General features: G+C 45.5%; 1 protein-coding gene across 1 annotated transcript in view; it reads left to right on the forward strand.

Annotated features, from left to right (window-relative positions):
- Positions 1-22,716, forward strand: part of LOC140393808 (sushi, von Willebrand factor type A, EGF and pentraxin domain-containing protein 1-like) — a 145,950-nt gene that overhangs the window by 43,471 nt on the left and 79,763 nt on the right. Inside the window, exons 20-28 of the mRNA XM_072480270.1 lie at positions 152-225; positions 4,595-4,691; positions 5,281-5,354; positions 6,852-6,948; positions 7,341-7,414; positions 7,555-7,651; positions 13,842-13,915; positions 16,693-16,789; positions 22,604-22,677. Of these exons, the coding sequence (XP_072336371.1) occupies positions 152-225; positions 4,595-4,691; positions 5,281-5,354; positions 6,852-6,948; positions 7,341-7,414; positions 7,555-7,651; positions 13,842-13,915; positions 16,693-16,789; positions 22,604-22,677 (758 nt within the window). The remainder of the gene's footprint in view (positions 1-151; positions 226-4,594; positions 4,692-5,280; positions 5,355-6,851; positions 6,949-7,340; positions 7,415-7,554; positions 7,652-13,841; positions 13,916-16,692; positions 16,790-22,603; positions 22,678-22,716) is intronic.

Genomic DNA, 22,716 nt, shown 5'->3' on the forward strand with positions numbered 1-22,716 from the left:
GCTAATCTAGTTCCATGTCTTTTAACACTTTGTTGATAGTTTCATTGATTTTTCGTCTGAGTCTTAGATTTCCCACCTGATGAGCAAACTAACACTTTCCCAGTTAACCTTCATGACTCTGATAACAGGTGGCTTGTGTTTCTTTCACTAGATACAACATTGTGGGCAGAGATTATCGCCGATGTACAGCTGAGGGTTGGGACGGTGAGGTTCCATCCTGTGAACGTAAGTTTGTGTTTTCCTCTTCTGTAAAGTGACTAAACTTTGCTTTTTGGTGACACATTATTGATCCACTTTCAATGAATTGTTAATGATGTTGATTCATGTTGAAGATTTCTTAATGTTTAGATTGTGCAAAAAGAGAAATTGTCATTCATCAAATCAATCCTACTCCCTCTAGAAGATCTGAATCTTCATCGCTAGCACCACCATTACTGTTGAGTTTTGTTGTTTAATGAGAAGGTTCGGAGGTGCTAATTTTAAAGTGGTTTTAGTTGACTGGAAGCAGTTTGGGCCATGGGAAATCTAGGAGGTTTGAGTGGTGATGCAAGTAAAGTTTATGTGCAGTTGATGTAAATGATCCATACTTAAATCTTGCCCATGCTACCTTTTTTCCTCTTTCATTTTTCTTTAAAGATCCTACTGTATCTCGACCTCACTGAGTTTCTGATTTCAGTGCAGCCAATAGGAAACTTGTATTATTTTATGCTTGAGTGAAGGTGAGCTTGAGTGAAGGTGATAGATATTGATGAGGTGACAAGAACATGGTGGAAGATTCTAGTGGCAGGAGTGCTGAGGTAGAGCAGATAATGTCAAGCAAGCAGAAATAAGTGATCCCCTTTCTTGGTGTTTCCTCAGTTTTCATTTCCAACAGCCTTAACAAGATGGACTATATTTAATTAACCATTTTAATTATATTTTTGTACTCCTACATAGACAGTTAAATGTTGTCTGGAAGTCACTTGTGGGAGTGAATACAGTTCTCCTAATTGTAACTACACGCTAAGGCAGGGTATAAAATAAGAGATAGATTTCATAGAATTTACAGTGCAGAAGGAGGCCATTCGGCCCATCGAGTCTCCACCGGCTCTTGGAAAGAGCACCCTACCCAAGGTCCACACCTCCACCCTATCCCCATAACCCAGTAACCCCATCCAACACTAAGTGCAATTTTGGACTCTATGGGCAATTTAGCATGGCCAATCCACCTAACCTGCACATCTTTGGACTGTGGGAGGAAACTGGAGCACCCGGAGGAAACCCACGCACACACGGGGAGAATGTGCAGACTCCGTACAGACAGTGACCCAAGCCGGGAATCGAACCTGGGACCCTGGAGCTGTGAAGCAATTGTGTTATCCACAATGCTACCGTGCTGCCCAAATGATGGGAGTCTGTCAGAAAGAAATGGCAATCATAAGTTTCTTAGAACAGCTATACTAGACCTGGTACTGTGCTATGAGATAAGATTAATAGATAACCTTATAGTGAATGCATCCGTAGGTAGCAGCATTCATAATATGATTGAATTTAACCTTCAGTTTGAGGGAGAAAATCGTGCTTCCAAGGCTAGTATTTTAAACTTAATTAAGGGCAATTATGAGGGTATGAAAGTGGAAACAGTTAAAATGAACTGGTGGATATACTCAAGGGATAGATCAATACTACTTCAGTAGCAGACATTTAAAAGAATATTTCAGAATGCACAGAATAGCCACACTCCAATGAGAAAGAGAAATCTCAAGGGGAGGGCCCACCATTTTTTGTTAACTAAAAATGTTAAAGAGGGTATTAAATTTAAGAAAAAGTGTATAATTGTGCAAAGATGGCTGGCAGGTTGGAAATTTGCCAAGTGTATATAAAGAACATCAAAGAATGACAAAAAGATTAATAAGGAAGGAAAGATTAGAGTATGAGATAAACCTAGCTTGTAATATTAAGATAGAAAGTTAGTATTTCTATAGGTATTAAAAGAATTGCAGAATTAAAGAAAAGAGTTTAAAAGGTGAGCATTGGTCCTATAGCAATTTCATCTGGGGAATTGATAATGGACAATAGGTAGATGGAAGATGAATTACATAGGTATTTTGTATTGGTCTTCACTATAAAGGACACAAAAACAGCTGAAAAATAGCTCTAAATCAGGAAATGAATTGGAGGGAAGAACTCAGGAAAATTACAATATTCAGGGAAGTGGAATTGAGCAAATTGTTGGGTCTGCGTGCCGACAAATCACCGAATCTGAATGGACTTCACTCTAAGGCCTTGAAAGAAGTGGCTAATGAGATAGTTGATTCATTGGTTTTAATTTTCCAAACTTCCCTAGATACAGGGAAGATTCTATTAGATTAGTAAATAGTAAATCTTGGAATTGCTACAGTACAGAAGGAAGCCATTTGGCCCATCAAGTCTGCACCAACCCTCTAAAAGCACAACCTATACAGGCACCCTATTTCCTCAGCCCCACCCAACCTGCATCTCCATGGACACTAAGGGGTAAGTTAGCATGACCAACGCACCTAACCTGCACATCTTTTGACTGTGGGAGGAAACCAGACCACCTGGAGGAAACCCAGGTGGACACAGGGAAAATAGGCAAACTCCACACAGACAGTCACCAAAGGCTGGTATTGAACCCGGGTCCCTGTGAGGCAGCAGTGCTAACCACTGTGCCACCATGCTGCCTGTAACTCTTTGTAACTCTTTTATTCAAAAAAGAAGAGAGACCATAAGCAGGAAAGTACAGACCAGTTAGCTTAACATCCATCATATGAGAAACATAGAAAGTACTGTTAAAGTTGTAACAGCACGGCTTGATTGCTATCCCTTTCACAAACATTCAATCCCTCCACCACCAATGAACAGTGGCAGCAGTGTGCACCATCTACAAGATGCACATGCAGGAACCTGCCAAGATTCCTTAGGCAGCACCTTCCAAACCCACAACCACTGCCATCTTGAAGGAACACCACCTCTCCAAGTCTCTCCAAGTTCCTCTCCAAGTCACTCACAATCCTAACATGGAAATATATCAGCCTTCCTTCATTGTCACTGGGTCAGTATCCTGAAATTCCCTATTTGGGTGTACCTACACCTCAGGTACTGCAGCAGTTCAAGAAGGCAGCTCACCACCACCTTCTGTAGGGCAACTAGGGATGGGATATCAATGCGGGCCTAGCCAGCGACCCTGTATAAAGTATATTAGGGGCAGCCCGGTAGCCTTGTGGATAGCACAATTGCTTCACATCTCCAGGGTCCCAGGTTCGATTCCGGCTTGGGTCACTGTCTGTGCGGAGTCTGCACATCCTCCCCGTGTGTGCGTGGGTCTCCTCCCGGTGCTCCGGTTTCCTCACACAGTCCAAAGATGTGCAGGTTAGGTGGATTGGCCATGATAAATTGCCCTTAGTGTCCAAAATTGCCCTTAGTGGTGTGTGGGGTTACTGGGTTATGGGATAGGGTGGTGGTGTGACCTTGGGTAGGGTGCTCTTTCCAAGAGCCGGTGCAGACTCGATGGGCCGAATGGCCTCCTTCTGCACTGTAAATTCTATGAAAAAATAAATAAATTCTATGATATTGTACAGGAGAAACATTCTGTAAATAAAAAGAAACTTAGAAAAATTCAAGGCATTCAAGCAGAGACAACATGGTTTTGTGAAAGAGAAATCTCGTTGTTGCAGATTGAGAGAAAGTCTTGCCATGTTTTTGAAAAAATTAATTTCAAACATATGGGACGGGATTCTCCGACCCCCCGCCGGGTTGGAGAGTTGCCGGGGGGCGGCATGAATCCCATCCCCGCTGGCTGCCAAATTCTCCGGCGCCAGGGATTTGGTGGGGGTGGGAATTGCGGCGCGCCGGTCAGCGGCCCCCCAGGCGATTCTCCAGCCCGCGATGGGCCGAGTGGCTGCCCGTTTCCGGCCTGTCCCGCCGGCATATGTTACGACAGGTACTTACCGGCGGGACCTGACTCTGAGGGCGGCCTCCGGGGTCCTCGGGGGTGGGCGCGGGGGGATCTGGCCCCGGGGGGTGCCCCCATGGTGGCCTGGCCCGCGATCGGGGCCCACCAATCTGCGGGCGGGCCTGTGCCGTGGGGGCACTCTATTCCTCCGTGATAGTCGCTGTAACGTTACGCGATGGCCGGCGTGGAGATGAACACACCCTGCGCATGCGCTGGGATGACGCCAGCACACGCTGGTGCTCCCGCGCATGAGCCAACTCGCGCCGGCCGGCAGAGGCCCTTCGGCGCCGGTTGCCGTGGCGCCAAGCCACTTCCACGCCAGCTAGCGCGGCGCCAACCAACCCGCCCCTGAGGATTCCGCACCTTCGGGTCGGCCCAACGCCGGAGTGGTTCACGCCACTCCTTCGCGCCGGAGCTGCCCGCCCCACCGGTTCGCGGAGAATCCCGCCCCTGGGGTGGAATTTTCTGCCAGTCCCATTGGCGGAATGATCCGGTCCCACCAAAACGTACGGACTTTTGAATGGCCCGAAGAATTTACTTGTGGCTGTTCATCTTCACGTTAATATTTGTAATGAAAAGACTGTTGCAGATCTTAGAGTTTTGTAATAATCTTATGTTCTTATTTTATTTTCTGTGAAGCAATGAACTGTGGTAACCCAGGAGAGATTCTGAATGGATATTTTACTGCACCAAATCAGACAGTTGAAAATAAAGTTACTTTTTATTGTGACATTGGGTGAGTATTCAGTATATTAATCAATTAATTATTTTGTTGAGGGACTAGATTATTTTATTTTAATGTTGTGTTTAAGATGATTTCAAATGGCTGCCTCTTGTGCTTCACATTTCTGCTAACAACTCTCACTGTGACCCCTGAATGAGGCTCTACTTTAGTGTTGATGTTCGTACAGATTAAAGTAATTAATATTAGTGCTCAGATTGGAAAATTAATGCAGAGCTGAAAATGCTGAATCTGTTAATGACTCAGACCCATAATCGAAGATCAACATGACGGCCCGTGTCTGCTGGTCCCTCAAAATTCTTAAACTGTATTGAAATTCAGCTGGAATATGAGCTGGATGCACCAATATTTCTCCTGTGCAATGTACTTTATACAGGGTCTCAGCTGCATTAATTTATTTCACAACAACACAACTGCATTTGATTCATTCATTATTCTGCTAACCTAGACTCATCTTTTCTAATACAATTTTGATAGAATTATTTCTCTGTGGACCTTTAGAATTCTAATCTGGTCAGCACACTAACACTTTCCATTAACTTGCAGGTTTGCTAATACAGGTGGTTTTCTTCTCTTTGTCTAGATACAAAATGGTGGGTAGAGATAATCGGCAATGTACAGCTGAGGGATGGGATGGTGAGGTTCCATCCTGTCAACGTAAGTTATGTTTCCTTCTTTTGTAATGTGACTGATCTGCTTCCTTTGCCAAATGATTGAGCTAGCCAGCAATGAATTGTTCAAAAAGTGTAGTATCATGATTTGCTTTCCGACTGTATTTTGACATCTTCTAGCTTGGAATTCGGAATTCTTAGATGGGAGTATACTTTAACTCCGTGTTTAGATTCAACATTGCGTATTAAAGCAAAATAATGACCTGGCGTTACTCACCCTGGTTGGGAACTCAGAGTTGGCACAATTCCCAGCTCCGCAAACCCAAACTTTGAAAAAGTGGCCCGGAAGTTAGGATTTTCGCTCTGAGGAGCAGCATGAAATGGGATTCGCACTCGCCGCCTCCAGAACGAGTGACGAGGCTGTTGGGTGCAGAGGCTCACTGGGCAAAAGGCCTGCCTCCGTGCTCCAGCACATTGTCAAAATTTGAAAATACAATAAAGCAAAAGACATCCCTCCAGCCTCACCCCTGATTGTCCTCATCCCACCCACCCCCGCACACACCATGCACTACCGTTGCACTGTCCATTCCAACCCATGCCACCTCTTGCCACCCACCCCCATCCAGCCAATCTATGATATGAGAATTTAGCATTCGTCACATCAAACCTGCTTCCCCCACAAGTCTTTAATTAATCTGCTGTCTTAGCACCAATGGCAGTGTTGCAGGAAGGAGCTGGGTTTTGGTGGGTGACGGGAAGTTTAGGAAGTGCCAGTTTTGGGGATCTTGAGTTGGAAGGCAGTGGTAGTTTGGTCCATGAGAGAACCAGGAGGAGGAAGTGGGAAGTAAAGTAAAAATGCAATGAACATTAATTATCCACACTCCAGTCTTCTCTTCTTTCCTTCTCCACTTAAGACCCTATTTGTGCCCCATTGATTTAATTCTGTTTGTGCAGCCAATGCAAACTGTTGCATTTGTTTACACTTGAGTGAAAGAAGATACTGATGAGGTGACAAAAACACAGTGGAAGATTTTAGTGGCAGAGGTGCTGAGGTAGAACAGATAATGCCCTGGAAGGGTAAATAATGGATCTTCGAGATGGACAAGAATCTTTGAAGTCATTTGTTCACTTTTGAGTTCCAACATCTGTGAAATAATGAACAATATTGAATTAAGAATTTTGATTATATTTTGTATCTTGGCACTCATTTTCATTGACTTGCTTGCATTCAATGCCAAATATCTTTACTCTTCCATACCTCCTAGTGTCTCACCATTTAGTAAGTCGGTGAAGATTGTTACAGCCCAATACAGAATGCAATTGAAGACAGAGACGGAACTCTTGTAAAGTATTGCGGACTAAGAGAAAGTCGTGCATTTATGTTGGCATTATTTAGATAAATGAATTTCAAAGTTGGGCTCTTCTGATATTGGGGAGAATTATGTTATGACTATTCATCTTCATGTTAAACACTGTGAAAAAACTGTGGGAAAATTCGGGATTTTGTCACATTTCTATCTCTTTCATTATATTTCCTGTGTAGCAATAACCTGTGGTAACCCTGGACAGATTCTGAATGGATATTATAGGGCACCAAATAAAACAATTGGAAATAAAGTTACTTTTTATTGTGACATTGGGTAAGTTTTCAGTACATAAATTACTGAATCATTTTGGTGAAGATTCATGTTATTTTAATGTTGTGATTAGGACAATTTTAAATGACTGTCCATCTCTCATTATTCACATTTCTAATAACAATTCTCAATGTGAGACTGATTCCTTCATTGTTCTTCTAACTTAGTTTTGTGAAGGGATATAGATACATTAAGTCATTGGACAAACTTTTGGCAGATGGGGCAGAATTTGCGAACATTTTTAACGTTTGATTGTTTGATTTTTTTTAACCATGTATCTATAATAATTTGATAGATTTTTCCTCCATGCATCTCAGAATTACTACATGGTCAAAACACTGACTTCTCTAATTAACCTTCAAATGTTTAATGGTGGATTATTTTTCTTTTTCTAGATACAAAATGCTGGGTAGAGACTATCGGGAATGTACAGCTGAGGGTTGGCATGGCGAGGTTCCATCCTGCAAACGTAAATTAGATTTCTCTCTTTTGCAATGTGACTGACCTGCTTTCCTGCAATTGTGTGGTAGCTTATTATCTTCATGTTAATGACCTGGATTGCAATGAATTGTAACATTTCTACCTTTTCTGATTCTATTTCCTGTGTAGCTTTAAACTGTGGTGATCCAGGGGAGATTCTGAATGGATATTATATCGAACCAAATAAGACATTTGGAAGTAAAGTTACCTTCGTTTGTGACATTGGGTGAGTATTCACTATTGTTATAAATGTAGAAATTTCAGATATATTGTATTATAAATATTTAATGAAGTAAGGTTTAAAAACCTGCGTTAGAACGTGTTTGACTGCTGACTGTTTTAAAAGAATCTTGGTTGAAAGCCAACAAAGCTTTCAGGAGCCTGAGGTGCAATTAACCATGGTAAAAGCTTGGGATTCAGGTGATTCCCTCAGGAACTAATTATTTTTCAGCTTGGTGAGATGATGCAATTGCTGGGTGGAGCTAAGGCATCAGGCTTTTTGAGAAAGCATTTTCAGTTGAGTTCGTTTCTGGATCAAGCTGGGACCACAAGTCAGGTTATGCTCACTACAGTTTAGTTAAAAAGAGATTAACAGTCTTTAGAGCTGTGCAGACTTGTCTGAGGAGTTGAAACACGCCAGTTGAAACAGCTTTTGAAGACATATAGCCAGAATTTCTGCATGGGTATGACATGAGCCAGATCTCTTCTGTAAAGCAGTGTCAAAAGATATCTTTCACAAAGAATATCTCTAAAGTAAGTATTCCTCTGTGCCACTGGTAGTTAAGGTGGTTTGAGAGCTGAGTTTGTTTTTTTCTCTTATTGTTTAAGTGGGGAATAAGATAGCAATTAAGGGTATTGTATTCACTGTATTGAGGAGTATTGTTTAAGGAGTAATTGTGAGGTATTTTCTGGAGCGAAGTATCCTTTCCTCACAGTCTTACAAAATGTAACTAAAATATTGGGCTTTCTGTCCAGTACCCTAGCCAATGTTACTGAAAGACTATTATAATTTTTTATCACAAGAATATTTGATATCCATCTCTCGCTCTTTATATTTCTGATAACAGCTCTCAGCATGAGCTCTGCGAGTCTCCAATTTAGTGCTGAACTGACAATTTTTAAAGAAATCTTTATATTGATTACTATCATGTTAATGCTGGGCTTGGAATGTTTGTAGAAAAGTAGAAATGTTAAATGTGTCACTGATGCCTTGATCCATGTACAAATATCAACATTGGACAACTGTACCTGCTGCTTCTTAAAGATACTTAATCTATATTGTAATTTAGCTTAAAGGTGACAAGACAATGTTCCCCCTGTATATTGTACTTTATATGGAGTTTGACTAGCATTTAATTTTTAGCAGCACTATAATTCAAATTGGGCGCAATTCACCCAAAAAATTCTGAAGTGTCATTTTGGGCATGTTTGGTGGGGTGTTTCACTTCGGCTACAATGGCCAGAATGCGGCCTGTGTTCACCCCCACTTAGTACAAAATAAAGAACCCCCACATGAATCTCAACATGCCTGACTCCCTCGCTGTCTGATTCGCCTGATTCGCGCCTCAGCTGCACTCTGCTAAGGTCGAGCTGGTATTAAACGCTCCCTCGACACTCACTCCCATTCAATATACAAGGATAACAGTGTGGATAGTTGAGGAGAACACCAACGGTGCGTCACTGTTTTCACCCACACCTTCCACCAGCGCAGAGGCACACACCTCGGTGAACAACATTAGTGGACAAGCATCAGTGGCACTATCTGACGAGCACCACACAGTTGCTGATGCACAGACAGGAACATCCAAGGGAGACAGTAATTGGAGGAATGCTGGATCCCAGGACTCAGCTGGTTCCCAGCAAGATGTCGAGCCTCTGGACAAGGTTCTCCCTGAGCTTATGTAGAAGATAGGTCACAGCTGTGACATTTAGTAGTGACTTTCCAGTGACTGCAAGGCCAATTGGAGGAGTCCCAAAGCCTTCAGGTGCAGGAGATGGTGTCGGCAATGCGTGGCAGCAAGTCCAACACTGCTAGGGTGGCGGCTGCAGTAGACATTCTGGAGAGCAATGTCCGCACCTTGAGTGGTGGTGTCCAAGGCATGGCTCAATCTGTGATGACCATGGCTGAGGGGCTTGACATCATGTCCCAGTCGCTGAGGGACATGTCTCAGATACAGGTGGACATTGCCTTGGCTCTCCAGAGCATGGCCAAATGACTGGGGTCTATTGCTGAGGTTGACACCATGGTGCAGACAATGGGGGTCCGCCATGATTGACAGTGCCAGATGATTCAGAGGCTTCTGGAGTTCACCCAGGGCCCCACAGGCACCCTCAGGGAGGAGGAAGCACTGCAGCCCATCCTGGGGCCTGCCACCAAGGAGAATAAAGCGGTCTGAATCCCCACCCTCCTGACACCGGTGCATCTCAAGAGCAGCGGACAGAACAGGATGGCATGGGGAGGTCTGTGACACTGGTACGTCAGCCGGGGAACTCCAGCTCCAGGCCTGCAGAGGATGTCCACCCTGGGCATAAAAGGCCACAGGGCACAGAAAGCCGCAGGCTGCCTCCATCTCTGATGTGTACCCCAGAGACACGACTAGACAAAGCATTAGACCACGGAAGATTAAGAAAATTCAGAAGAACTGAGTGGGAACTGGTGAAGTCACTATCTGTAGCTATTAAAATAGTCACCATTAAAACATTTCGCACTGAGACATGCAAAGCCTCTATCACATTAGTCTTCAAAGCAGGCCTGCCTGCACCCCCACCCCCTGTTCTGCCCACTCCCCATTTCCACCAACCCCCCTCTACAGCCCACAGTGGTACTAGATCAAAAGCCCCCAATTCGGACTCTATCATGAGGATAAGTGTGAGCGCACTGTCAGCAGAAAGACAGGAATCAGCTGTCTGAGGAGCATCTGAGCTTTCTTCACAGTGAGTGATCATCACTCTCCTGCTTTGTGCAGTGACCCGCTGATAGTGCCAACACAGGCTCATCACCCTGGAGTAATGTTACGTAGACCCTTGGAGGGGGGAACTGATTGGTCGGGGAGGGAGGGTGCTGAGCTGAAGGGCACAGCCTCATTTCTGGAGAATCTGGAGACGATGTGGGCCTCCCTGGCCCACTTGGCATTTTGGACCCTTGCTGCCATCCGTTCTCCATCCTGCAGCTGCTCCTCAGGCTTGTCCTTCAGCGCCTCCTAGTCCACATCCTCCGCCTCCTCCTCCTGAGGTGAGGCGATGTCCCTCCACATCCTCCTCCTCCAGCATGTCTCCAGGCATCAGAACCGCATTTTGAGCAGGTCAATGCATCGATCAACGACAGCATGGGCGGCAACATGGCCTCATTGTAACGGGTCTCCACCTTGGTCTCCAGACCTCTACACCGGCTTCATCAACCATACCCCCATAGGATTTCCCTTGTCCCCCATGAATCGACCCGTCATCCTGGGGTGTCACACTGAGGATCTCTGAGTGCCTCAGGATGTAGCTGTCATGCACGCTCCCAGTGTAGCATGCACACACATGCATGATTCTCAAGCAGTGGTTGCACACAATCTGAATATTCAAGCAGTGAAACCCCTTCCTGTTAATATAGGGCACTCCCTGGTGCCCGGTGTCCGCAGGACGATACCCGTGCCATCGATGGCCCCTGGCGATTGCAGCAAATCCTGCAACCCAAGCACCTTGGTGGGCCTGGTCTTGGTCGAAGGTGTTATAATCGGATGCCCAGGCATACAGAACATCCATCACCTCCTGGATACACCTGATTTGTTACAGGCGCATGGTCGGCTCTCAACAGTGGCTTAGATACTGGACCAGAACCATGATGTTTTTAAGTTTAAAGCGATGCGGAAAGATCGGTTCGTTCCAGGAGTGAAAACATAAGAAATAGGGCTTGGTTATTTTATGAACAAACTTTATTAGAACAAAAGAACAATAATATTTAACATTTTAAAGTTCAATCCTAACAATAACAGATTCCAAGTACTTTCTTGACCCTTACACACAAGTTCCCATTAAACAGCACTTCAAATGAACATACAGCTCTCATTCCAATAACATAGGCAGGCAAAGGTGATACTTGCATTTACGAAGCAAACTTTCTGCTGTTAGTGAAATTCCTTCAGAACCTTCTTCGAAAGCCTGTCTCTGGGCAGCTTTCCATGACCTATTTCGATGGCTTTTCACATCGTTCTCTTCAGCTGTTCAAACAGGATTCTTTATCTATTCCTCTGAGCTTCGCCCAGCCCCACAAACAAAGGTTCTCCTCTGGAGTGTCCAAACCTGAGCTCATTATCATTATCTTGGCTGTTGATTTTTCACTCTTGTTTCTACAAAAGAACATAGCCATGCTATTGATATGCAACTAACCTCCCATTTATGAACAAAAGAGGCCATCAGATTCTGTAATGGGCTAATGGCTGGTCAAACAAAAGTGTCCTGAAGGACAATGGATCTTGGGTGGATCACCCTGGCTGAACAGGTGCATCCTGTGTATTCCCACGAACGAGTTTAAGCCTGAATGGGACAATGTAACTTATGCCCGGTGCGGCCGTATCCCTCTGATTCTGTGCTAGCAATTCTTTCCCTCAGTCTATTTAATCCCTAAATTGCGTTCTACATCTTCAATCCCATGCCTGGTCCCAAATTCCTAATATCTCCCTCTTGTACCAGTTGAACTTTGTGATATGCCACACAGGATCCCGCTCGAGCCCCGGAATGACCTAATGGCATAGAAATTAAGGACTGCCGTGACCTTCATTGCCACCGGGAGGGGTGTCCTCCTCCTCCATGGGTGCCATGTCCAGGAGGACATGGCACAGGTGCCACATTGTCTCCCTGTTGAAACGCAATCTCCTACGGCACACGCTCTCCATCAGCTCATGGAAGGACCAACGCCTCGTGTACACTCACTGTCACTGGCCTCCCATTCTGCTCCCCTCCTTAGCCCGATGAGAGAGCCCCCTGCACATGTGGTGCCACTTCCAGCCTGAGGTGGCCTTGCTACCATCTTCAGCGTCTGCCAGCTTTGGTTTCAACAAGCACAGTGCGGGCAGCTTCCGCGGGATCCACACTAGCAAACATATTTTTATCTGGAAGGAATTGAAGAAAGAAAAAGACCAGCAATCAGTTAACACTTCTATCTCGGGGGCCTCAAATCTCCCAGACCTCCCCCACACTTACCTTGACTGTCCCGCCTTCTCTCAGAGTGCCATCCAATGAGCCAGTTTGCTGGAAAACATCTCTCTGCACACTCACCCCCACCCAGATCAGGAGCGCCTGGACCCCAATCCTCTACTAGCAATATTAGGGAGGTCATGCTTCACTTATTCTGACACTTACCCTTTAGCCGTGAGAAGATCCTCAGTGGTGAAGTCTTGCTCTTTAGTGTCATATTGTTGGCAGCTGGCTCCATGGTGCTGACGCTCCTCGAGTTCAGGAACACTGTTCAGGCATCAAGGTTTGCCGGACATCCAGTCCACTAATCTTCCTCTGAGTCATGGCACCTGTGCCCTCAAGGAGGCACTTGAGAGTTCAGGAGCGTGAAGTGCTCTCACAACTAACAAGGCTAATCTCCCCTTTAAAATAGACTTCAGCTGTGAAGCTAGAGGTTGTCCTTCGTCAAAGGGACCAAATTGACTTTCATGAGAGAAGCTGAAGTATGGCTCTATTCTGGGAGAGTTTGGTAGGACAGACAGGCTGCAATTGTGGTTGCCCCTGTTATGGGTCGCCACAATATTTAAAGATGGTTGAAGCCCTCACAGAGGCAAAGAACCTCACCCATCCAGCCCAGGGGCGAACTCCGACCTGGGCACCTCCAGTTCCCAAACAACCCCAATCCCCCTGAAGACTGCGCAACCCCCCCCCTCCTGCAAGTACTAGGGCAGCAGTAATGGCACCCTTGAGCTTTTTGCCAGTAAATGGAGATGGCTCCACATCTCCTCACTTCCCCTCAGCCATTGCGTCAGCTTCCTGTTTTTTAAAAGGAGTATCAAATGATGACCGCGTGACTTCTCGCAGGAGAGTCGGTTGACTCACAGGAGGCCGTTGCATTTGACTTCAATCTCGCTAATGAGATTGAAATTAGTGCAAATTAGGCTTAATGACCACCTTGCCATTTTTGGACAAGATCTGGATCTTGCCATCGGGAGCGGGCCGGGTGAATTGCAAAATGTTCGAATCTCGATGTTGCCCCCTCCCGTGATTTACCCGGCGCGCCTGGATTGTCGGGCGCATCGCAGTGATTGAATCGTGCCCTTTGATTTCAACTCTTTTTTGCTAACCATGCCTCACCCTTGACTTTATTGACGTGTTTGTTGCTAGTTGAGTAGATATTTCCTCATTGGACCACAATTCCTTTGCAAACTATACCGGTTTCCCAAAAAATACATGGTTTAATCTTCTTTTTCTAGATACAAAATGGCGGGTAGAGATTATCGGCAATGTACAGCTGAGGGATGGGATGGCGAGGTTCTATCCTGTGAACGTAAGTTATGTTTTCGTGTTTTACAGCGTGACTGTCTTGCTTGTCTGTATCAAATGATTGAGCCACTTTTAATCAATTGTCATGTTTGTTGGTTCACATCCAGGTTTTCTTTCCTTTCTTTAATGGCTGGTTTAGCACAGTGGGCTAAGCAGACCAAGGCCAGCAGTGCGGGTTCAATTCTCGTACAAGCCTTCCCGAACAGACACCGGAATGTGGTGACTAGGGGCTCTTCACAGTAACTTCATTTGAAGCCTACTTGTGGCAATAAGCAATTTAAATTTTTTCATTTCATTACAATATTTTGGCATGTTCGAGAATGGAGAATTATTTTTTGGGGATGGGTCAAAAAAATCCTCATTGTTTTGTTTCAACAATACATTTAATAATAATAATCTTCATTGTCATAAGTAGGCTTCATTAACACTGCAATGAAGTTACTGTGAAAGTCCCCTAGTCGCCACACTCCGGCGCCTGTTCGGGTACACAGAGGGAGAATTCAGAATGTCCAACTTACCTAATAGCACGTCTTTCGGGACTTGTGGGAGGAAACCCAAGCAGATACTGGGAGAATGTGCAGACTCCGTACAGACAGTGACCCAAGCCGGGAAGCGAACCTTGGACCCTGGTGCTGTGAAGCCATAGTGCTAACCACTGTGCTACCATGCTGCCCTTAAACAACACAACATGTGAAATGAGAAATATTGATTCATCCAATCATCCTGCTCATTCATAATAATTTCATTTCCTGCCTCTGTGCAAATGGAAGTGTTGGAACAAAGAGCTGTATTTTGATGGAAGGCGGTGCTAATTTTGGCAGAGTTGGAAATGGTAGCTTCGGCCATGGGCTATTAAAGAGGTGATGTGGAAAATAAAGGAAATAAATAATTGATGTTAATGATCCATTCTTAAAATCATGCCCATACCTCTCTTCCGTTTTGTTGTAAGTTCCAACTAGGTTTGAATCTGACTTAGTTGTGTTAATGCAGGCCATCGGAAACTGTTCATTAACTTACTGATGAAACTTGAGTGAAAGTAATAGATATTCATGAGATGACAAAAACATGGTGCAAGATTTGAATAGGCTTTGTTGTGACATTGTATGCATGCCAACTCAGGCAATGACATGTATCTTAAAAAAGCTGAATAGTGGCATTACCATGACAATACCATGCGTCAGGCTGGACGATTAAAAGTATAGCCTTCATGTTTGATGTTTACTATTGCCTGTGATCCCAACTGCAGATGTTCACTACTTTCTGTGACGCTGTGCCAGTAAGACACCCATGTACACTTTATGAGTCAGCCATATAGCCAGGTAATCTGCCTATGCAGGTGTTAGGACCCAGGCTACATCAAAGCCTATGAAGGGCTGGACATAGTTGTTGCTAGCAATAAATTTCATACAATTGTTTCCAACCTGAACCATTGTCAGTCTTAACATCTTGCTTAGCATAAAGACAGATCCTTTGAGGTTTAAACTGAGACCAGCAATATATATGACCGTAAAAGACTACAGCGTGGTTGATGCTGGGGTAATGCAGATAATGACGTGGAAGTTGAAATAGCCATTTCTTCACTTTTGAGTTACAACACCCTAAAGAATAGGACAACATTCCATGAACCATGTTGTTTATGTTTTAAACCTATGCACTATTTTTCCGTATCTTATTTAAATGCACGGCTCCTTACTCTCCCACCATCCAGATAGTAGGTGGATACCTGTCATTGATTGCTGTTTCATGAAGTCTGCTGGAGTGAGCATGATGGCAGGCAGTGATGGGGACAGAAGAATGGAACAGGAAGGCCAATGTGGGGAAAGCTACAAGCTTTGACAGAGACATTGGACTTAAATATTTGTTCTTGGGATGGGGGTGTCACAGGCTGTGCCAGCATTTGTTCCCATCCCTAAGTGCCCTTGAACTAAGTGGCTTGCTATTTCAGTGGGAATAGTTAAGAGTCAGCCACATTGCTGTATGGGTCTGCAGTCACATGTAGACAAGACCGGGTAAGAACAGCAGATTTCCTTCCCTGAAGGACATTAGTGAACCAGATGGCTTTTTTTTTTTACGACAATCGACATTGCTCATCATTAAACCTTTAATTCCAGATTTTTATTGAATTCAAATCACACCATCTACATTGGTGGGATTCAAACCCAGGACCCCAGAGTATTACCCTGGATTTCTGGATTACTAGTCGAATAACAATACCACTATGCCACTGAGTAGTGGTATTGAGCTCCTCGGGCGTAGTGACAGTGAGCTCCTCAGGATGGGCCTCGGAGCATGACCAGCAGCAGCCACTGTTCTTGCTGACATTAGGACAATGGAGAACTGTCAGCCTCTAATTGGCCAGCAACCATCAAGGTCATTGTTTCCAGCCACCTAGAGGCTTGCGGTATGGAAGGCCCATGCATAAGGCTTAAAATGCATGATACCTTCCTGAGGAAGTGACATGGGCTTCCCACCAGTACTCTCACCAGAGCCGGTGTTGCAGGCACTAAATCCCAGCTATAAGTTTTGGATTACTAGTGTAGATTGATGCTGTTGAATACAGAGACCAGTTGTGACATGTTGTGGATTTTGAGAAAATCCTGCATTTATAATGACATAGTTATGAAAACTGAATTCCAATTTAGGCTAACCTAATATTCTGAGCAATTGTGTCGTGGCATTTCATATTTGTATTAAATATTTGGAATTGGGAATGAAAAGTCTGTTGGGGATTTGTTTTTTAAAATCTCATTCCTACCTTTTCTCATTTTATTCTCTGTACAGCAATAACCTGTGGTAACCCAGGGGTAATCGCAAATGGATATTATAAGGCACCTAATTGGACAGTTGGAAATAAAGTAACCTTTTATTGTGACATTGGGTGAGTAGTCAGTATATGAATCACTGAACTATATTGTTGGAATGTTGTGGCTAAGGCAATTCCAAGTGACCACACTCAGTCATCACGGGTGGAATCTTCCCCCTCCCACCATTGGTGGGAATGGTGGTGGATAACGTCACAGAAGTGATGGGAGTCCAAAAGACATTTTCCCGATGTCAGGAAATCAGATCGGAATCGTCTTCTTCACGCATTCATGGTGGGTTGATGGCAGGCTGACTTTCCCACTGAAGATTGTCAGGAACCGTGATGGGCAGAATGGCTCCTCCTGAGTGTAACCATTCTGTGATTCTCACTCCAGAGGAGAGTTGACCGGATTGACGATGACCTTGGACAGAAATTTTCTGCCCACATTAAGCAGTGAAACAATCCACCAATTTCTGATTTCCTCCTCCCGCTTCTGCTTGTTGATGAAGGTGATGATTCCTTTCATCGTTGATTCTGACACAATTCCGTTGAGAAGCAGACTCGCCCACACTTCTGGCAGGTTTGGGCCAATCCACTCCCACATAGTCACGTACAACTCGGCCAATAAGCCTTCAGGTCCAGGGGCTTTATGTTTCTTGAGTGACTTGACAGCTTTTGTCAGCTTCTTGAAAGTTTTCAATTTGTCCAGACTCTCCCTCCGTACATTCATCTCCGTGTTAGGGAGCTGGAAGGGCCAGGAGGTGTTGCTGTCTGTCGACTTTACCTAATGCAACCCGGTATAAAGGGATTTGCTGATATTCAGTATGTCAGATTGTGCTCTCTGCTTCTCTCAGGCGGCTGATCGCTGAATTATTTCACTTTACCTTGCGAAAGCGGCACAGTGGCACAGTGGTTATCACTGCTGCCTCACATCTCCAGGGACCCTTGTTCAATTGCGGCCTTGGGTGACTGTGTGGAGTTTTCACTTTCTCCCCGCGTCTGCGTGTGTTTCTTCCGAGTGCTCCAGTTTCCCCCTACAGTCCAGGGGTGTGCCGGTTAGGTGGATTGGCCATGCTAAATTGCCCCTGAGTGTCCAAAAGGTTAGGGGGGTTACAGGGTTACAGGGATAGGGTGAAGGCATGTGCTTAAGTAGGGTCCTCTTTTCAGTCAGTGGAATATACACCGTTCAGGTACCCGACTTAGCAAACATGTCTTGCACTCGGTGAGGGAGACTTATAGGACAGTCAGTGCTGCTTTGACCATTGGTGCAGGCTGTAGGAAAAGTTACACGAAAGGCGTGGGGTGGGATGGGGGTGGTGGTGGTTTGAAGGCAGGTGGTGGGGGGGGACGGGTGGTGTTTAAGGCTTGAAGTGAATGGGGTTTGAAGGTTTCAGGAGCGTGGAGATTGAAAGCACAAAGAGAGGGCTGAGTGTGGGGGGGGGGGGGGGGGGGGGAGGAGCTATGAGCAGAGGGGGCGATCTGAGCAGGGAAAGAGAGGCTGTGAGTGGGGAACAGGAGTATGGGTGGGGAAGGGGATTGTGTCTGGGGGAGCGAAGAGTGTTTTACTGGGATGGATCAGTACAGTCAATTAGAATCCTGCAAGGGGGGGGGGGAAGAAACAAGAGTATTGATGGAACAAAAGGACGGTGACGGTGAGGGGAGAAGTGAGAGGGTTATTGAGGGGGACAAGAATGGTGGCATAGATTACTAGAGTGGGAAGGATCACGGTGGACATGGTCACTGTTACTGATGTGGGCTCATGGGGAGGGAGGCATGTCTAGGTTAATGGTTATAAGGCCCAGGGTAATGGGGAATGTTACAGGGAGGTAAGTGAAGATCACTTTGGTAGTGTTATTTTGAATTTTTTGTGCAGTTTTGGACTCCTTATTTAAGTTACAATGTAAATGCATTGGAGGCGTTCAAGGAGGGTTACTAGATTGATTCTATAAGACCCCAGCAAAGTTTAGAGATTCCTTTCACTGTGAGCCATTTGCCATTGTCAGTCAGATTTAGGGAAGAAGGTGGATGTTTACAAGGGGCAGGTCAATGGCAGCCAACTTGTGACTGCAGGCCTCCAACCTCCAGGGGGAATGGACCTACCTGACAAGCAACAATTCATTAATTTTCCTATTATGCAAGGCAAAGGCCTCTCTATGGGGCCTCAAGTGCAGTGCAGGTGAGTGGAATATTACAAGTGGAAGGCCCCTCACACATGGCTGTTATAACTCCTGTCAAAGGGCGATGTCTCCATCCACAAGTATATATTGGGGGAGGAACACCCGTCACTAGTCCCCCAGGATGTCCTTCACGGAAGAGGTGGAATGTGCGTGACCATTAAAACAACAGTAAGAAGTCTTACAACACCAGGTTAAAGTCCAATGGGTTTGTTTCGAATCACTAGCTTTCGGAGCACTGCTCCTTCCTCATTCACCTAAGGAGCAGTGCTCCAAAAGCTAGTGATTCGAAACACACCTGTTGGACTTTAACCTGGTGTTGTAAGACTTCTTACTGTGCTCACCCCAGTCCAATGCCGGCATCTCCACATAATTAAAACAATAGACAGCAAGAATGAATCCAGGAGACTTCTAATCAGTGCAAGCTAACAAATATTTACACATGCCAAAACAATGTACAATGACCAAAACGTCTTAATTTTTCTAATTCCACCTCTTCGCCTGGGTGCATCCCAACTCCCGCAGCAGAATTGGAGTCAGCCTGTTGACTACTATGCCCTCTTGTCTTTGACGACTTTGGCGAGCATCCTCTGGAGGTCCCAGGCCTCCTTTAGTCTATTGCTCAGGGAGGCAGTGGTGCGGTGGTATTGTTGCTAGACTAGTAATCCAGAGAGCCAGGGTAATCTTCTGCGGACCCAGGTTTGAATCCCAAGGTGGCTCATTATCTTGACTCTGATTTAGCGGGGGCCTCATCTCCAACAGTTCTGCGAGTGCCAAGTACTTTGGCTATCACTGTCTCTGTGTGTTATTGTGAACACCAGATTATGTCACTGAGCTTAACCAGGCTTATGACCCACTGAGCTGTGTGCCTCTGGAATGGTGGAGGTGCGGGTGAATGCTGTGACAGCTCTATAGGTGTGAAGTTGACGTTGTCTGTTTCCTCCAAAGTTTCCTGGTGGCTGCAGCTTTCTGTTGTGGAGGACACTGACTTCCCCTTCTTCTTGCTGGCATCTAGAATGGAGAAAAGAAGGGCGGCTGCCTTGCCTGACCCAAATATTGTCTGCATCAATCACCTTGATTTTCCAAGGTTTTGAAATAATGTATGCTCCCTAACTAGATTCTTGCGAAAAGCTGACCATGCCCTTGGCACAAGCCCCATCTCTATTCCCACCTGCCAGAATACAGCCTGCTGCTTAAAAAGAGCGAGGGTCAGAGCTCAGTCAACTCGCCTCTCATTTTCTTTCTCTCCCTCATGTTGTGGGCTGTTGTCTTCTGCATAAAGACAGATGGATGGATGGTGAACTAGTTTTTTGAATGAACAGGTCGTAGGCTAATAATTCTGTGGAAACTAACCAACCTCCTGACTCCCCAAAGCGGGAGCACCATCTACAAGGTACAAGCCAGCAGTCTGATGGAATACTCTCCACTGCCGTAGATGAGGGTGGCTCAACAAACATTCAAGAAGTACAATCATCCAGGGCAAAGCAGCCGGCTTGATTGGCACGTCATACACCACCTTCAACATTAACTGCTTCTACCATCGATGCACTGCAGCAATTCATAAAGTCTGCTTTACTATCAGCTTCCAAATCCATGAGCTCTACAAGCTAGATGGGCAAGGGCGGCAGGCGCATGGGAACAGCACCACCATCAAGTTGCTCTCTACTCCACACCCCCCTCCCCCCACCATGGCAGTGCCTTCACTGCCGCTGGTTGGATATCCTGCAGTTGCCTTCTTATAGAAGGCAGCAGCTCGCCACCATCTCAAGGGTATTAGAGTTGGGCAACAAAAGTGCTGGCCTTAACAGTGATGCTCACATCACATGACAGAATCGCAAAATGACTGGTGATGTGAGTGTGGAGTGAGTATGAGGTTCACTTACCCAAGCTGAACAGACTAGTGGCGTGATTCTCCGGCCTCCGAGCCTTGTGTTTCCCAGCGACGGCGCACCGTTCGCTGGTGGTGGGCTTTTCTGCTCCCGTCACTGTCAATGGCAATTCCCATTGAAGCCACCCGACAGCACCTGGAAATCCGCGGATGGGGATGCACTGCCGACGGGACCAGAGAATCCCGCTGCCAGCGAATGGCCAGAGAATTCCGGCTTAGATCATCGAAGCATTTCTTGCACTGTAGGGAAGTCTTCCTTTGGGCCCCACGGGTGTTGACCACCCTGGCGACTTCCCATGGTCTGCGAATGTTGGTCAAAAGGGCCACTTGAAGAACAAACAAAGAAAAGTACAGCACAGGAACAGGCCCTTCGGCCCTCCAAGCCTGCACCGACCATCCTGCCCGTCTAACCTAAAACCTTCGACACTTCAGGGACCCGTATCCCTCTATTTCCATCGTATTCACGTATTTGTCAAGACGCCCTTAAACATCACTATCGTACTTCCACCACCTCCTCTGGCAGCAACTTCCATGCACTCTCTACTCTCTGTTTAAAAAAACTTCCCTCGCACATCTCCTCTAAACTTTCCCCCTCACGCCTTAAACTTATGTCCCCTAGTAATTGACTCTTCCACCCTGGGAAAAAGCTTCCGACTATCCACTCTGTCCATGGCCCTCTTGCTGCAATCTCTTCAAAAGAGGATGTCCGCCTTCCCTTGACAACCTGGAGGAGATTATTCAGGGATGTATTGCTGAATCCTGGGGGCAGGTATTGCTGTCTTCTGTTGCACATCTTTCTGCAAAAGCCATGGTGCCATTAATGAAGAGCTGTCTAGTTGCCTATTAAATATGGCACATAGACATAGAATCATAGAATTTACAGTGCAGAAGGAGGCCACTTGGCCCATCGAGTCTGCACTGGCTCTTCGAAAGAGCACCTGACTTAAGCCCACACCTCCACCCTATCCCGTAACCCAGCAACCGCACCTAACCTAACGTAAGGGCAATATAGCAAGTCCAATCCACCTAACCTGCACATCTTTGGACTGTGGGAGGAAACCGGAGCAGCGGGAGGAAACCCACGCAGATACGGGGAGAATGTGCAGACTCCGCACAGACAGTGACCCAAGCCGAATATCGAACCTGGGACCCTGAGCTATGAAGCAACTGTGCTACCGTGCCGTCCGACATGATGGCAGGCAGCCGACATTTTGCTCACCCCACCATGAGGTAAACTGTGGACATTCATGAATAATGAGATGGGCGTAATCAGTTCCCCGTTCACCAGAGCAAGTCACTTCAACTTCCCACAACCCGCCACGGAACTGAAGCCCAGAATGAGGCTTCCATTTTAATGTTCAACCAAACATTTTAAGACAAATGTCTTTATACTGATCAAGGTGAGCTTAGTGCTAAAGTGGGAATATTTTATGCAAATATAGAAATGTTAAATATGTTATCGATTACATGATCCATTTGCTGGATCAATCCTGGAGGTCCATGTCAGCATTCTTTAAAATGCTTAGATTATCGTAAAGTGAACTTGAAAGTGAACTTTATCCACCAGTTGTCCGCCTGTGCTCGGCACTTTATCTGGGGTTTGACCTGAGCTTTGATTTTTAAGTATCAATGCAAAAGTATTTGATTCCTATTGCATTGTTCTGCTCATCTTGTTCCATGTTTGTTATTTTTAATATTTTTTTGTTGATAGTTTCATTGATTTTTCCACTACGAATCCTCCAGTTCCTACCTGGTCAGCAAACTGTGACACTTTTGCAATTAACCTTTGTGACCGTGATAACAGGTAGCTTGTGTTTCTTTTTATAGATATAACATTGTGGGCATGGATTATCGGCGATGTACAGCTGAGGGTTGGGACGGTGAGATTCCATCCTGTGAACGTAAGATTTTGTTTCCTTGTTTTGTAACGTGATTAACTG

Source organism: Scyliorhinus torazame, chromosome 17 (genome assembly GCF_047496885.1).
Source record: "Scyliorhinus torazame isolate Kashiwa2021f chromosome 17, sScyTor2.1, whole genome shotgun sequence".
Classification (NCBI taxonomy): Eukaryota; Metazoa; Chordata; class Chondrichthyes; order Carcharhiniformes; family Scyliorhinidae; genus Scyliorhinus; species Scyliorhinus torazame.